This window comes from Telopea speciosissima, chromosome 8 (assembly GCF_018873765.1).
Source record: "Telopea speciosissima isolate NSW1024214 ecotype Mountain lineage chromosome 8, Tspe_v1, whole genome shotgun sequence".
Lineage (NCBI taxonomy): Eukaryota > Viridiplantae > Streptophyta > Magnoliopsida > Proteales > Proteaceae > Telopea > Telopea speciosissima.
The window spans coordinates 12,312,956-12,331,116 of NC_057923.1; the positions used below are offsets into that span (position 1 = coordinate 12,312,956).

At 39.3% G+C, this 18,161-nt stretch overlaps 1 protein-coding gene and 1 non-coding gene across 2 annotated transcripts; one reads left to right on the plus strand and one right to left on the minus strand.

The window, feature by feature from the left end:
* Positions 1 to 2,883: 2,883 nt before the first annotated feature.
* Positions 2,884 to 13,712, minus strand: LOC122638376 (phosphoenolpyruvate/phosphate translocator 1, chloroplastic-like). Its single transcript, XM_043831305.1, has 9 exons — positions 13,288 to 13,712; positions 12,458 to 12,580; positions 12,208 to 12,360; positions 11,974 to 12,059; positions 11,715 to 11,799; positions 11,357 to 11,476; positions 11,178 to 11,246; positions 3,316 to 3,445; positions 2,884 to 3,206 (listed from the first exon to the last, which is right to left on the minus strand). Exons 1-9 carry the CDS (start codon positions 13,675 to 13,677, stop codon positions 3,130 to 3,132), a joined length of 1,233 nt encoding a protein of 410 aa, XP_043687240.1. The 5' UTR covers positions 13,678 to 13,712; the 3' UTR covers positions 2,884 to 3,129.
* A 3,184-nt stretch (positions 13,713 to 16,896) lies between these two features.
* Positions 16,897 to 16,968, plus strand: TRNAP-AGG. Its single transcript has one exon. It is a non-coding gene; the product is annotated as a tRNA-Pro (tRNA).
* The last annotated feature ends 1,193 nt before the right edge of the window (positions 16,969 to 18,161 follow it).

Genomic DNA, 18,161 nt, shown 5'->3' on the forward strand with positions numbered 1-18,161 from the left:
TCCCGGACTCATTGAGATCTCATTGGGAGATTTGTTCATTAGAGAGGAGTCAAATCTTCCAAATTCACAATCTATTATATCATTAAATATCATCCACAATACATCTTCCCAAAATCAATTAAAGAGGCACAATACATCACCAAAGATACAATATTATCCAAATGCATCCACATTCAAGAATACAACACTTGAAAAGCCATAGCACATATGTTTGTGTGAAAAGGGTGATAGAAAAGATATGCACTTATATAACAATATGCAAATTAGATCCATCAAGAGTAAAGTCAACATTCACCAACAGGAGCACTACTAAGTTGACTAGTTGCCATATTATCGAAAATAGTAAGGGTGTCAATAGGTCGGGCTGGGCCGGGTTTGCTCTAAACCCTAGCCCAACCCTATGAACCTTAACCTAAACTCAAGCTCAGCCCGATCCTACTAGGGTCAAGCATACCCTCAACCCAGCTCGACCCTAGCAAGGTTTTCCCAAGCTTGACCTTAATTGATTGGCCTTGAATATCTTATCCCATTGAGTTGTGGAACTAACAAAGCTCAATCACAACCCACGTAACAAAGCCGAGGCTATAAAAAAAAAAACAAAAAAAAAGAGGCGTTTTTCACAGAGAGGTTGTTTCCAAACTCGAACTTGACCACTTGGTCACAATGAAGAAACCTTGACCATTGCACCAAGGCCTGCCCTCTATATATTGTATAAATATATATTATATAATACAGGGTTGGACAGGCCTTGCCAAGGTCGAGGCCTCAACCCAGGTCTGGCCCAGCCAGGGCCTGGAAAATACTAAGCCCAGCCCAGTCCTATCCAGGCTCAGAGCAGGTTCGGGTTGGCTAGGTTTTTTAACACCCCTAGAAAATAGTGGACATGGATCGCTCCATGTTAAACAGAGATTCCACATCAATTTCACTTGTTAAATTTCAGCCTAATTCAAGTATGTAATAAGGTTCGAAATATGGTTCAAAATGATTTAAAATCTCAAAATTTCTCCGAACTCTAACATTTCAATCACAAGTTCATTTTAAAATGAAAAGGGGAAAGTTTTCATACACGGCTGTGTAAGCCGTATATGTGAGAGGGTCTCTCACAAAGAAAGGGAAAAGTCATAAATCCCCACCCATTAATTAATGTCTTGAAACTCCCACCAATAACTGAGATAAATGGAGAATAATTTATAAAAAAATGTACCCACCCAATGTCTAAGAATGCATGTCATGTGACAACTAATGAACTCACAAAATTTGATCCTAAGACCCATTTAACAATTACCTTTCTTGAGTTGGATTATTGAAGGCCCTCCTGTTTATTTCCACTTGGGAAATTTTTTGAGTTGCAAATTATTAATTAACCGTGCCTCAAAATGCTTCATTCTTTTCTTTTTTTTGGGGAATTGGAGGTGTCTGGCCTTTGGCCGACTAATTCCCCCAGGGTTCGTGCACGACCCTGCTCCCCCAGGGTTCATGCACGACCCTGCAACACACACGAATCGGGAGATACTAGGGCCCCATGTTCATCAGGAAGTTTCCTCTCAGGCGGGTGGCCCCAAGGGGAGAGGCAGAGTTGAACTCAAGACCTTCAGCTTCCTTAGGCCTCGTCCCTTGCCAACTGCGCTGCCGCAAATGCTTCATTCTTGTATAGCATAAAGCAAACAATTGATGAAAAATAAAATAAATATTTAGAAATTTATTTATAGGAATATATTTTCCATTGAGATAAACTTTGTTTAATTCAATGCTTTTTATTTTTTTAACAAAAATTGTCTTAAAAGCAAGAGGATGTGTAAGCTTGAAGGACAAAAGTTTGGGAATTAAGTTCACATCTGCTTTTGGAGATGTTTTCAAGTAAAAAATTGTGACATTTAATTAAATAATATAGCAAAAGGATAGGTAAGCTTGTCGGGCAAAAGTTTGGGAATTAAGTTCACATCTGTTTTGGAGATGTTTTCAAGTAAAAAATTGTAACATTTAATTTAGGGCTCATGTTCTATGTGCCGCAGCACAGGCTGTGCCCAGACACATGGACCTACCACTCAGGGGGGCAGGGTGGTCATTGCATCCACCCCATGTGTCTGGGCACAGCCAACGCCCCCGGCACAGAGAACATTCTCCTGTAATAATATAGGGTATTTTCAATATTTTCCCCAAGGCTTCAATATCTACCACTTGGCATATTAGATGGGCTTAAATTTTCTAAACAAGTAAAACCCAAAGTCCTTTACTCACATCTAAAATTTCAGCTCAAACAAAATTTGCTAAGTGAAGAAACAAAACTTTAGAATATGTGTAAGCCGACTCCCCAAGAAACGTCGTGGTTCAAAATACTTCCAAGAAGTTCTCTCCATATTCACTCTACAACACTTCCAGAAAAAAAAAATCTGACTCAGAGGGAGTACGCGTTACTGGCGAGGTTCGATAAAGTTAAGATGCACTAACCTTTGAAGCAGCTAGCAGATTCTGATGAAATGAACTTCAGGCTGTATAGTCTAATGCAACTAGATGAAGGCCCTTACATTATAGGGCCAAAGGGAGACTGGAAAGAAACCAAAGGTATGATGGGGATAATCGATAATCCTTTCAGTTATAGACTAGGTACTGTTATGCCTAACAAACTGGCCTGTGGTGACCGCTCGACGGAGCCGAGGGTGCAGAGTCTTGCATGGACCATCAATAGGGTGAATACTACTTCAAGGAGTATTACCATCATCCTCTACATGGTGCAAGGCTGATAAGGTGGCCACTGAGAAAGGCGTCCCTGCTTGGGCCAAGACCTAAAGGGTGAAAGAATGATGGGATCTGCTCATGTTCTACTATTGCTTAATTGGGTTCACCCACCTACATATGTCCCATAGCTCAATGGAACAACAGTATGTCGGTAGATCATCTCCTGCTTCACTTAAAGAAATCAGTCAAGAATTACTCATGCCAAAATAAAGCAAACACTCTTTTTGTAGCTTCAGATCCAGCTTGTCGAGAAAATTTTAAGAGAAGTAGCAAAAGAATATAATCATGAAAACAAAAACAGTTTTTTTAACTTGACCTACCTAAACTTAATACACACTATGATGGAGGATTTTGTTCCTGATTGTAGAAGTAACAGACACTCTCTCCTATAATTTATGCTGTCTTCTGCTTTGGCTTTATCCGCTTCACCCTAGAGTACAAGAAGACTCCAGCAAGAGCCAGCCCAGTTCCTGCAATCAAAGCCAGCTGTTTCTTTAGAAAACAGGGATGTGTGGAAACGCTAGATAGGAAAATCAAATCAACCAGCGCTAAAGAATTGCTGAGTGATAGGGAAATTACCAAGAGAATTGATGGGAGAGACTGGGGTTTTGAAGAAGAGAACTGACGTCACAATGACCACAACCCGCTTCACACAGTTGCCCACAGAATGGGTAACAGGGGACACCCTCTGTAGTATCATATAAGAAACCTGCCAAAATCAAACCAGTATTATTATCAGCTGTCAAGAACAGAGCAAACTTTAATTATATTTACATAATGTGAAAGCTAGCTTATCACAAACATTTTAACTGATTTTTTGGAAATAGCTAACAGCTTCAGTTGTGTTTAGAAGCTTTTGGTCGGTCCTCAAAAAGTTGTCAAGATACGTCTTCATTCTTCCCCATAATAACTAAAAGGCTTGCATTCACCCATCTGCTGGTTAACCCAAAACACAAGATACAGGAGGGGTGGAAAAGGCAAGGAGACCCTTTAGAAATCACACATCTGGTGGGATAAAACTTATCTTAGTAAGTAAGGTCCTTGATATCCCAACAAGTTAAATGAGAGGGATTTAACTATAAATACCAAAGTTCAATATACTGGCAGGCCCCAGACCAGAAACAAATATAGGTACCTTACAATAAGATTAGATATATGGGTTTCCTTGCTTAAGGAGTTTATATAGAATACTAATAATTTGAGAGGTCATATGCATCGCAGTTTAGTTGAGACGTAAGCACATGGTAGAGAGGCTCACGGCCACAGACAAGTTTATTAACCAATTTGAGTAATTGAGGAACATGGTCCAGCTTAAAGATGCTAGAAGAACGAGGGAAAGACTGAAAATGCCATAGAGAGTAGTAGAGAGAGAACACAAGAATATACTTGGCTTAAGAAAAACACATTTCCAAATAGCATTCGCATAGTGATCCTATTTAGTTGGGTAAGGCCTAGTTGAGTTGAGGTTTTCCGTAATGATAAATGTATGCTAGAGATGTAGATGAGGAATGAAAATCGCCAAAGCTATCTTCTAGCTGCTCCATTGGTCCTGTCAGCCTAAACATTTTTCCCTGGGAACAATAAATAGCTGTGAAAGAAGATAAAAGATGGTTGACTTGAAGGCCACTTCCCTAAAGATGGGATGGACAAGGGTGGAAATGAGATACTTAGGATGTTGAATTTATGTGGTATTTTGTTTGTATGCCCATGAAAGAATCGAACTTCTTGGTTCCTTGATGCGCTGAAACAGTGGAATTAAGGCACAAACTGTCCTTTGCCCACTCACCTGGTAGAGAGTGAGAAGATGCAGATTTGGGTCTTGAAAGCATGCATTTTGTACATACTGCCAAAGGTTACGACCGTTTGCAGTCCATCCCTCCCAGCACCCTACAAAAGTGGACTTGCACTGGGTAATAAAGGTCTTTCTCATTGCCATATTTTTTTCATCCCCCCTACAGATAGTTCCCCCCTCCCCCCCAAGCAGGCATTTAGGTGGAGGATCTCCTCTGCCTTGCCCCAGCCATGAAACACATATATAGGGACAATGACTATGTGAACTACAACTTCAGAGAAAACCCTAGTACAGAACCTATTTTAGTCTACCATCATGAAGGTGCCCATAATGGAGGAAAGAGAAACGGGATATGAAGATTGTGGAAAATATAATAAAGATTATCCACACCCAAAAAAGGCAAATGTTCCATTCAGTTTGCCTTGACAAGATTACCACCAGAATGTCAGTGCGCAGTCATGTTGGAAGGATTCAACTCCTATCAGAAACTGGCTACTGCTTGCTTGTTTATAATGGAGAAATAAATGCTTGTTCAATGATGGGTTTTTACTCGGTGGAAGTTTATTTCCACAGGTGTTCTTCTGCAAACTCATGGAACTGGTACAGAGGAGTATTTTCAAGGTTCATGAAGATCCAGTTATTCTAGTATTTCCAGTCTCTGTTGAGCTAAGCTTTACCTTATGGTATTAAAAAGTCTAATTCTACCAGTCTATTGGGAGTTCTCTTCCACTACTAACCTGTGAACTGTCAAACTCATGTTTGTAGACACAACCAACAAACCGCAACTGCAAAGAAGCTGGTCCATTATTGGTGGTCAAGTTATAAAATAAACTTAGTAATGTAAGCTGATGTGGCCTACATTGCCACATTAGCACAGATGGTGGTTTCGGCAACCACCAGTGGAGTTGTAAGTTGTAACTCCCTCAACTACCTGATGGTGGGAGTGAGGAATGCGAACCTTGAGGAGGTAAGTGTTAAGGATAAGGGTTATGACTAGATATGTCTAGATTCGTTGAATGTTAAGGATAAGGACTATGACTCAGCCTTACCAACCATTCCTTAATTGTAATCGATTGTAATCCCAAATCCACTCTATAAATAAGAAAGGCCTCTGTCATTCTAGACAAGCCAAATCATTCTCTCATTCTCATTTCTCAACTTAATATCAGAGCAGGGAGGTCGAGTGTTCAACTCCTGGGAAGTGCAAAAATCGGGTAAGGGCCGACACTTCTTCTCCCTCGGTGCAGCACGAAAAATGCTGTGTGAGCTCCACGTGCAACAACCATGGGATCTTGGCCAGCACGTGCAGGTGAGTGTTGATGTATACATTGACACTGCCCTTCCCTAAGAGTTCGAGCTTTTAGGTGAAACGGTAGGTCATAGTCTTTATCCTTAACATTCAACGAATCTAGACATATCTAGTCATAACCATTATCCTTAACAGTCTCTACAGTTCATTTCGCTTTCATTTAGTTCTAGAACAAACCTTCCCTACCTCTATCCACGTTTGAGACGGAAACCATGCACAAGCGCACCCGCACACAGGCAAAACTGCATGCAATCGCACCCACGCAGTCACGCACGGCCAGCACCAGCAGGTCACCAGCCCGCAAAGGCCAGCAGTCCGCAGGTCGCCATGATGCAATGGGCTTATATTTTATTTTTATTTATGTTTTTTTTTAAACCTTCTCTTTCAGCATAAAGATACCGCCGAAGAGAGAAGTAGGGGTCGGCGGAAACGGAAAAGACCGCTGGACATGAGGTTGGTCTCTTTTGTTTTTTTCGTGTTGGGCGGTTATAAGCAACCATATATAAACAGTTTGGTGGACTTAATGAGTTTATGGGTCCTCATTATTTTCTATGGGCTGTTGTTAAGTTATTGTATGCCCATTTAATTTAATGTGTAATGTTAAGGGCCTTTATGAGTCTATGGACTGCCGTTAAGGGTTACGGCCCATTTGATTTAAATTATTTTGGGCCCTTTAACTAATGAGTGGTTCAGCCTATTTTAAGTCCTTCGGTAACCATCCAACACGGTTCAACAAAGTCATTCTTATCTGAGAACCCGGATTTTCTAACATATAACTGACCCGGTTGCCCCGACTAATCCGTCCATGACTGTTTCTAGTTTGAACCGGATAAAGTGAACCATTTTGGGGTGAACCCAGAGTCTCTGAAGGCAGAATTCTGTCCTACTGATCTAGGTAATAAGTCAATAGGTAGGACAGAAAGTGACACTATAAGGGATACTTTGGATTTAAGCTACTAGTTTGGCCATTTAAGCACCTATTTGGTTATTTTAAGGTGATGTTTGGCCATTTAAGCACCTATTTGGCTATATAAAGTGTTGTTAGACTATTTAAGGTGTTGTTTGTCTGTTTAAGCCTCTGTTTCACTATTGAAGATGTTGTTTGTCTGTTTAAGCCTCTGTTTGGCTATTGGAGAGGTTTGGCTGTTTAAAGACCATTATGATGTTTCAATGTTTTGTTTGGATAATGTTTTAATCATAAGAAATGTTTATTCTGTATCCTCATGTATTATATACCACACTTGTAATTGATTATTAAACATCACTTGGAAAGCTATAACATTTATTAAATGCCTTATAGTTCATCATGAAATGCCATGAGGCATTGTTGTGGTGCTCTAAAAGAACCTGTGATGAATCAAATATATATATATAAATTAATTAGACCATAATAAATGCATTTTTAATTGTGATATTTAAGAGAACACTAAGGATCTGGATGTCTTGTATTTACAAGATTGCATCAAGGCGATTAAAGTTATCACATTACCATCATTAAATCCCATAAAGCTATATCAAAGGCAGTTCTCTAAATATGTGAAAAGACATCATAAAATTGCAATTAATGTACAAAATAAATATTATTCTCCACAGGGAAGTGCTTATTTTTGTGCATGTAAGTTGTGATGAGATAAGAGTATAAACACCAAGATAGCTTTAGCCCACAGGCAAGTTGTCTTGATGTGATGCATTCCAATCTTATCATTAAAGTTTCAGACCATTGTTATTTACAAATTGACCCATAAGTAAGTTATAATGAACGTATGATCGATACTGAAAATAAGACCTAACTATTTTCAGTATAAAGTTACTGGCAATTACAACTTGCAGCCTTGGCCCACAAGCAGGTTGTAGTGATCTTTGGTTTGTTGCTAAAAATTAGCGTGGGTTAGTTTCAGCATAAAGTTTTCAGTACGTCACAATTTGCAGACCTTTGCAAACTACAACTTTAGCCCATAGGCAGGTTGCAATGAGCATTGGCTTATCACTGGAAAATTAGCTCGAGTTAAATATCAACACTAAGATTACAGACTATTGTGAGTTGCAACTTCAGCTCCAAAGCAGGTTGTGATGAACTATAGTTTGTCACAGAAATTGGCATAGATTAATTTCAGTATACAGTATCTCAGTACGTCACAGTTTTGGAACCACAGAATGTCAAATTTCTAGAGGACGGCAGCAATAGTGGGAGTATACACTCATGGAATATAGAGTTCTATAAACTATAGTTCCAATTGCCACTCTCACATACAAAAGTGGAGTTGTTGAACCTATATTGTTCAACATGAGAACCCTGAGAATGAACAAATAGGTTTAAGAAGATCCTCGCAAGTCAGATAATGTTTTGAGAAAAGATTCCTTGTGAATCGTTATGGCACTAGTAGCTCATTTTGATCTCAAGTTGCATCAAGTAGGCGTCAAAATGACATTCTTAAATGATAACCTGATGGAAAAATATCACACATGCATCTGTAGTAGGCAGTCTGATATATACTTAGATCAATACAAGATCTGGTATTGCCTTCATAGCAAGAGTTTTGGAAAGATTCCAAAAACTATTTCTTCTACTATGGAAGTAAAACATATGGCATACTATAAGACAACCTCTCAGGCATTTTTGTTAAGGCAGCTCGTCACGGATCTCAAAGTGGTACTTTCTACTAAGAAATTGTTTCGAATCTTCTGTGACAATGATGTGGAAGTCCGGTTGTCAAACAACACATTCTCAATGAATCGATAAACTGAGATAAAGTACTTTCTTGTTAAAGAAGTTATTCGGAATCGTTGAGTTTCGATCGAGCATTTTAACACTGAAAGAATGATTGCCATCCCCTTTACCAAGGGACTTGTGCCTAAGGTGTTAATAGATTATGTGGGTCATATGGGATCGTGTAGATCATTATGTGCTTAATGTTATGTTTAACACATTGCAGTGTACAGTTTTTTTTTTTTCGAATTAAAGTTATCTTCCAATTTGAGCTTTGTCATTTCTTATTGTTTGTGTACATATAGTTTGAAATGACATATGCCTACAAGGTTAAAGGGCAATAAATTTTGGACCTAGAATTAACCATGGGGTTGATTCTAAATTGTTTAAACTCACCATATAAAAGTTCATTCGAGAAGGACAGTTCATCGCGATATATGGAAGGAAGTGTTCTTTGTACATACATGTACCACCATGATTCGTGTGTTGAAGTTTTCATTCTAATGTTCAGTACTCCTCAAGGATTAAGTTTTGTATGACCATACATCAAATCTAGAACTTACAACATCTATTTGGCACATGGAAATATAGGCCAAGTGGGAGAATGTAAGCTGATGTGGCCTACATTTCCACATCAGCATAGATGGTGGTTGTAGCCACCAGTGGGAATTGTAACTCCCTCAACTTCCTGATGGTGGGAGTGAGGGAAATTTAAATCTCTCTTACAGGTCCCTGGCACCACAACACAGTGACAGGTAGTGCCATCGAAACTCCTGTCTAAGAGTCTTGAGGTGCCAGAAGAAGTTGTATGTCACCATCACCAAGGAGCACGTATACGTTGGACAGCAAGGCAGGAATGTGATCCTTGAGGAGATAAGTTCTGCTATCTTCCTCTACACTCTACAGTTCGTTTTGAGTGTAAGTCTAGAAACATTTCTACATTAGACCATGGCTGTCAATAAGTCTCTTCCAGCCAATCTGATCTTAAGACATCATCCTGATAGCACAGACTGAAAGTCTGAAACCAACCGATTATATAATTGGCTTTGAGAGGCCAGACTGAAACCGTTTATTACATGGTCAGATGGTCTAAGTTTAAAATCGGTGTCACCAGGTACCTCTACTTGTCTCCTGCAGCACAGCCCTTTTAACATTATTTCAATGAAGTTTCTGATACCTAACATGCATGGACTGAGACAAGGATCAGTCACCGGACAAGGACAATGACTCGGTGAGAGCGGAAGTGAAGAGGTAATGGTAAACAAAGCGGAATGAATGATGTGGGGTGCAATGTAGGGGGAAAGAGCAAAGAAGTTATTGGAGGCGTCATCGAGGAGGGCGGTAGCAAGATACTAGACACAGTCTGGGACACATTTTGGATATTCTTGCTGGCATAATTGCCAAGGCGTCGCCTAGGCATCCAGGTGCCTTGATCGCCTTGTGTCTAAGCCCCCCTCCAACGCCTTGGGTCGCCTAGATGCAGTGACAACTATGCTTGCTGGTAATGAATCAGACCGAAACATTGGCAGCCACAAACGGATGTGAGGAGCTGTTCAGCAAAAGAAGTAACCAAGATCGTCAAGTATGTTATTGAGCGAGATTGGAGCATGTTGAGAAGGAAGGATTCAGTCAGGGACGAACAGACCCAAATGCAGATTTATCTTCTAGGTTTTGTTCTTTTTCCAGAAAGAAGAAGAGGATGAATAGGGAAATGGGGATTATGGAATCAAAAGGAGGGAACAGGGGATGGAGGGTATCTAAAGGGAAACTGACAGGGACAGCGAACAGGGGATCGATGTGCAAAGTTTGAGAGAAGAATAGGAAGGTAATACTGAGCAATAAAGAGGGAGAAGAGCAGAGAACGGGAGGAAGGGGGGACAGAGACAATGGTTGAGTTGTTTAGTTTGGGTACTAGGTGGTTTCATCAGTCTGATCCATCGGATTACTTGGGTTGGACCGAGACCAACCAATTATTTGTGGAATATTAAAACCCCGGACCAAGACCAGACCACTCAGTAACCGGTCAGGCAGGCTCAGGATTAAACAGATCTGTTCAGTTGTGCTAGGTTTTCAGCTTTCCATGGTACATCTTTATCTCTCCTCCTAGTAGATTCAAGTTATCCAACCATGAAGGGAGAATAAGAAGAATAGAGCTAAAATTTCAGATAATGTTAGAATAGTTAAGGTGAACATTATTTCCAATGTTATGGATTATCAGATTATTTAAAATAAAGAACAAACCCAAATCAGGAAGGAATGGATCAGTGATGATTCCACAACAGCAATGACTAGAAAGTTCCAATTTCTCTACAATCAATATTCTAAGACCCCATTATAGTGACAAGAGAACATTTAATGCACACAACTATGGGCATAAAACAAAATTAAAAGAAAATACGGAAAGGTAAAAAGTATATAATGAGTAGGCCATGTTGCTGACTCAATGTTGGTATTGGGATTCAATGTCAAGATTTAAGCAAGGCAGCCTATAATTTCTCATATTCAAAATTTCAGATTGAAGCAGCGGCCATCAGTCAGAGGCCTAGCATTAGTAGCAAGTCAAAGCATACACACTCGGTGGCACAACCAGACAAGGAATATAAACAAAAGCAGCAAATCATGGAAATGCTTACCTGCTGATAAGCATGGTAACAGAGGGCAGCAACTAGAGACCTCACGCATACCTCTTTAACGTTCAAGCCCTAACATACCAAAACAAAGATACAGAGAACCCGGTTAATGTAACCATGTAAGATGTCCTCAAAATATTAAACAATTCATAGCAGTTTCTCATTTCTGAGATAGTACTCACTGCAGCCTGCATGTATGCGGGAGTAAACTTGACACCTTCCATGAAGAGAGTCAGTGGGAAACACAGGATAAATGACATGATCGTTATTATTGAGAAAAGAGTTATGTTGTCCATGGACTCCTGTTTGAAAAATAGACAGCAGATTAAGACGAAGTCTAATCAGAAAGCATCATAAACAAGATTTGAGAGCAATGACTGAGAAATAAGGAAATTGGCCAACAAAATTGTTTCAGTATCATTAATCAAGCAAAACATGCAAAAGTTCCCACTTTAAAAGAACAAGAGCAGTAGCAACTGGTCGTATGGTGCTTAAGAAAAATACTTGGGGATAAAAAGACTTGCTTCTATAAATAAGTACCTCTTTCTTAACCATGACCTTTTTGCTGAGGACATTACGAGATTGGAGAGTCAGGTTGGAAGCCATTGCACTCCAAAACCCAGCCCTATTTCACCAAACAGAATCATCAGTTCAAAATCACTTCAACCATGTCTGAGTAATTATCCTTTCTTCCAATTGATTCCAAATTGAGGTCTGTGGAAGAATATTCCATGCAGGAAGGTGTACGTGCTTATCTGATGTTTCTAAGATAAGAGGAACTTCAGATAGAACAGCTTACCAATTAAAAGAGGCTTCTGTTAGAGATGCCAATGCTACACCACCAACAATTGGTACAAGAGAAGACACAACCCAGATAGTGGGCCTCTGCATGCACAGACCAATTAAATTAAATGAGGAAGAATTTGAAACAATAAGACACTTGACAGAAGGAAAAAAGAGTTACTGACAAACACTACCCAAGCTAAGCAAGCTGAGCAAACTGAAAATAGATCAGGAATAATATAATCCTTACCTCCCCAAGAAACAAAACGGAGAGAAGAACTGAGAAAAATGGCTCCATAGCTTTGATTGTGTGTGTGAAAGATACAGCAACTTTTCCAAGACTCATGTTGGTGAAAAGGTTTCCCAATGAGTGCACCAAGGCCAAAGGTAGGATTGCTACAAGCTGTGAGATGGACATCCACAAGAAATACCTAAGATTCATTATACTACTCAAGTCCATACGAGTTTATGAGTGACTATCTGATGCAATATCGAAATACCTGGGAACTACTGATTTTAGGTCTCTTGTAGAGATTAAGTGTCCACATTAAAATGACAAGCACAGTCCCCGTAAAGAATTGAAACGTGGTGACAGTTACTGGGAACGGAAAAACCTTCAGAACCTGTACAGATAGGTAGCATTATAGCATTATTTCACACTCTTTTCCCCATTAGAAAACAGATAACAACAAGATCTATGGGCTTAATAGGTCAAGTTTCTAGGGGGGATTCAATTTGCAGGAATGTTCTTAAAGGCATCACAAATAAATACTTAACAATTAGATCTATGGGTTTAATAGGTCAAGTTTCTCAGAGGTGGAAACCAGTTCGCAGAAATGTTCTTCAAGGCATCACAAATAAATAACATCCATCTACGATAAACAAGTAAGGAGGAGTATGAAAATTTTATTTTCACAAATAAAGACCTGATTTGCCATACATTTCATATATCTCAAGTACTCTACAAAAGCAAGTAGCGAATATGACGGACTACGGATCATAAGATCTACCTTTTTACATGCTACCAAATGCACATTCCCGGTCATAACAAAGTATAAGTCCCTCAGCAGTTTAGAAGTTATGAATGACAAGACAAATAGATAAATTTGAAAAGGAGAAAGTAAAAGAGAAGATAGAATCGGCAAAACAGTTCCTTTTTTTTGGAGAGGGATAGAAAGCGACATCCTGCAAATACCAAATGCAGAGAGAGAGAGAGAGAGAGAGCAAATCTCACATTTGTTACAATGAATCAACGATAAAAGTAACGATGAAGAGTGAAGCCTCCGAGTATCAGAAATAAAGAAATTCATCAACTGAAAGGAGAAAACACCTGTTTGTTATAAATGTTGAAGTAGATGTTGAAAAGATACCAGAGCCCGAACAAAAGTCCGAGCTGCAACGTTCGGATCAAATTGCTCGATTTCGCGCTCTCGCCAGCACTCTCAGGAATCGAGGTAGCCTCCACTTCAAAGTTCTTCTTCCCTCCATCTGAGACGAGAGGTGGAGCAGAAATCCAGCTACTGAAACGCGACGAAGAACAAAGTGGCGACAACTTGTGAGCGGAAGATCCAGAGCTGCCATGGATTGGAGTGAGATCAAACGATCTCTTAGAAGAAGAGAGCGAAATCGGATTAAATCTAAGGTACGAGCTCCGATTCAGAAGTTTTCTGGTATTGAGACATGGCGTCGTGGGAGAGAGAGTAAATGCAGAGCTCTGCATTTTTTTCTCAGCCGCGAGAGAGAGAGAGAGAGAGATCAACTAAAAGACGAGGGGGTTTTTTTGTGATTTAAATCAACTGAAGAAATATAATTCACCTAATTTTCCTCTCATATTCCTATAATAACCATAACTAAAACTAAAACTTTCTATTTCTAAAAAAAGCTCGACCTCATCCTAAGATACATGACAGCAGGTAAGTAATAAGTACAGCCTACGAATCCAAGTTGTGATAGTGTGTTTTTTTTGGGTTAAAAGTTGTGATAGAGTGAAGTAAGTAGGGATGTAAACGGGTCGGATTCGGCTCAGATAGTGCTATATTCGTATTCGCATCCGATTAGCTTTTCGATGGATTCGGATAGTGTTATATAGATACCGATTAGATATTTTATCCTTTTATATGAAAATATAATTTTTCGGATAACTATAGTCTATCCGTATCCGCATCCGTTTAACTTTTGAACAAATTCAAATAGCGCTAAACGGATACAGACACAGATACGAAAACGGATTTCAACTATTCATTTACATCCCTAGAAGTGAGTGATATGAATAACCCAAAAAACAAAGGAGAATTGTTTTCCAATTTACCTTTTGGGTCATGTTTGCTTGAAGAGAAATGAAAAGATAGATTGCACAAACCCGATCGGGATCCGATCTCGGAAAGGATCGTGAGCATCGGTCTAAATAGAAGGGGATCAGCCAAGTCGGATCGCCCAAAGTCAAGATCGGATGCGATCTAAATCAACAAACTAATCCAATTTGAAAAAGATCTCTACTTGGTGGTGTTTCCTATGCCCCTTCACAAGACACCGTGAAATGATGCCTCAGCCCATGAGTAGATACTCATGCATACTTTCCCATTGGTCCAGACACTTGTGTAGAGGTCATGCGACCAGGTAGAGATCTCTTGCTCGTAATGTTTGGATAATTTAGAATCATTAAAATATGGGAAAAAGTTTCCCACACCACTAGTGAGTAGTGTGGGAAGAATCTCCTATGCCATATCAATCACAACACATAAAATGATTTCATCAATAAACGAGCCACATGGTTAAGGAAAAAAAAAGGGTGTCAGTGTTAGTCTCACATTGTCACAAAGAATCTCACACTTGCAATGTAAAAATATTTTTCCTAAAAATATGTAAATAAAAATGATCCCCTCATTCAACGGTTCGAGTGGAAAGAGATTTTTTCATGGGTTCGATTATTTGTAACCAAACAAGACCTTAACTCCTTACTTGCCGTTTTGTCCAAGTACAGACTACAGAGTACAGAGCCAGAGTAAGTCCCAAGTCCCAACTCTCAAGTCTTTAACCCTTACGAAGTTATGATGCGGTCTAGTTTTAATCGGGAAAGAAATTAGAATATTTCTTAGGAATCTCCGTCTTGCCTTTTTTTTCCTTAAGTCACAGCTCCCAAGTCCTTACCAAACATAGTCTTAATGACTACCATCGGGTAAGACATTAGAATATTTCCTTGGAATCTCCGTTCTGCCTCTTATTCCCTTGTACCTTTCTAATTAAGACCTATGGAAATTTTTGGTGGAAATAAACTAGTTGGTGTTTGGTATCGAAGAAAATTCGCATCCATGCGCAGATATGAACGGGGTCACGACGAATGGTCCGATTCCATTTTGCAGTGGGAATGTGGGATCAGGTTTTGAAAAATCAGATCAACCCGGATTGAAACCAAGCATAGATTGAGTTCATGGTATCGGTCTCCGCCAATGCCAATGCTACCAATTCTAATTCAAAACAATATTTTTCATTAAAAAAAAAAAAAAAAGCCCGAGTTTCCCTCCACCCACGGAGATCGTCTCATTCCCATTCACTGATGGGTGGGAGAGGGTAGGAATGGGCATTGGGAGGGTAGTTTGGAAAATACTAAAATCGTAGGAGGGGTTTGTGGACCCTTGGATGGTGGGTGAACCGTTTCCTATGGGTGGAGGAAAACTTAAAAATAAAAAATAAAAAATACCACATCCATATTCTATCGGTATCGGTCGATACGGTTGATCCGTGATTGATATCGCAATTGATATGAATCAGCCAATATGGCGGATTTGATATTGATTCCTAGAACTGTGGCATTAGTAGAGATTGATCTCGATTTCAACCTGTTGCTATTGAGATCTAGGGAGGTGAACCTGCAATCCATAGAGTCAAAAGAAAGACACGGAGGAGTTGACCGGAGTGAGGTCTGGGGGGGGGGGGGGGTACTCTCCGATGCCTAAGTCAAATATCAGAGAAACAACAGTAGTGAAACTAAGACAAAAAAAACTATTGGCTTATGATAGAATGAATTCACCTTATGTTGTTCCGTTAGTGGGGTTGTATTTATATGTCCAACGAAGATTGTCATGGGTCCATGTAAGCTACAGGTCCAAGTGGTTATGAGCTTTCGTCAAATGCCCCCTTCTTGAACAGGAACCGTGTAACCGTCTTACAATTAATGTCGTGGGGAGTCTCAAGTTGAATGGCCTCGTGGAGGGCTCCAGATGTTGATTTGTTTCATAGAATCTCTGCCTTAACGGCCTCTTCGTGCTCTTGGACCGATCACAAGTGGGTCTGCTCACATGGTTTCGATCCTAGACTCCCAATACGTATCATTTATCTATTGGAGAGCCGATCATGTATATATCATAACCAATCCAGATCGGACCAATCTTGCATGAAAATTAGGGTTTAGGGTTTTTTTTTCTTTCCAATTTGCACCTATTTTAGTCGATTTCGATCCAAACCCCAGATCCCTGATCCCTTCTTTAAAACTTTGTGTGAGACCCACAGTTGTGGGAAATTTGCATTGTCACACTATTTGGCAATTTGCATCTCCGGGGGAATTTTTTTCCTATGCGGTTCCCTGACCAGTGCAGACCTCCCTCCTCTTGTGAGAGGCACTAGGAAACCGCACCGATCAAGGAACCGTAGACGATAATGATTCTCTCCCGGGTGTCTCCTACGGTCCTAACTAACCTACCTGTTAACCCAAAAATCAAAATTCAAGCATTTGTTGCTAAAGAACAAGACATGTCGCCAAATTGCTGGTCCAATATGTTAAACGGAGGGATATAAGTAAGGACATTTGGTTAATAATAGTCCTTTAAAAAATATATCAAATAAGTATTGAAATGTGGCTTTTCGAAAGTACACCTCTAATCTTTTAATGTTCTTCAACTGTCCCATTTGGTTTTTAATGTGGTTTTTACAGGTTTTTAGAATCGGGCATTTGGTCTAGTGGTATGATTCTCGCTTAGGGTGCGAGAGGTCCCGAGTTCAATTCTCGGAATGCCCCATTTATTTTTAGAACATTTTTTAAGGGGTTTAGTTGATCTAAATTAGTCACAAAGAACAAACGGTTTAGATTAAAAAAAAATTATAAAAATAAATGATTCAAAATTATCTTGATTTTCAAAAACTTTATATTTTTTTTATGAGACAAAAATATTACATTCCTTTGTTACATAGATATCTATAATAATTAAAAATATTGGTCAATTGTCGTTCCTCTTGCTTCATCAAAACTCATAATATTTAGTTGATGGACTCCCAAGTAGACCAAATGTGGATTTTGGTGGGTACTTTTTTTCTTGGGTTGAAAGTTTGGTGGTACTTAACATCAAACAATCATTAAACCGACATCCTAAGTGGAAAAAATCACGAAATTAAAATAATATTGAAAGTACGTAAATAGTGGTGCAACTTTCTGACATTTAAAAAATTAAAAAATTGGGTCCAATGTTTTAGCCGATTGCACACAAGTCTTTATTCCAATCCGACTCCTTTACTTATGCCTGCTCCTAGTGCCATGTGCGCCTCACACACAAGTAAGGCGGTATTTTCGTCCTCGTTTATGTATGGGGGGGCACGATAGTATCGAACAAGCGAAAGTAGAAGAGTCAGATCTGTCCTTACTCTCAAAACAGCATAATGGGGCGGGGACAGTACATGTAAATGTGATCAAAATGTCCTCCTTCCTATCAAATTCTAAAATTTTCTATTTTTGGGTTCGACCCAGTTTTGGATCCAATCTATTTGACCTTCTGCTTGGCTTGAAAAAAGATCTTCCTATGAGTAAATGAGTAATAGGAATTGGAGTTAATGAAGAACCCAAGTTCAATTAGCATCACATTAGCATTGGTGAAGAGATTTTCTCTCCACCTTAAGTGAAGGAAAACTTGATATTTCTTGATTTCCCCCCAAATGTTGGTTTAGTGGGAAACCCTCACAGTGAATGGTTTTTTTTTTTCGGAGAAAGTTTTCTTAACAAGAAGCATAGAAGAGTGCACCAATAAGGTTCAATGAAACAGTTTCTCATAGAAAAGGACAACGATGTTATTTCATGTGTGTTTGTGTGTGTATGTGCGTGTGAGATAAAGATACTCTCCTTCTCTTGGCGGTTCAAAAAATCTTTTTCCATTTTTAAAAAAAAATTCATACTAGCTAGCGCAGCTCGTCACAATTTATTATCAAATTATGTTGTATTAT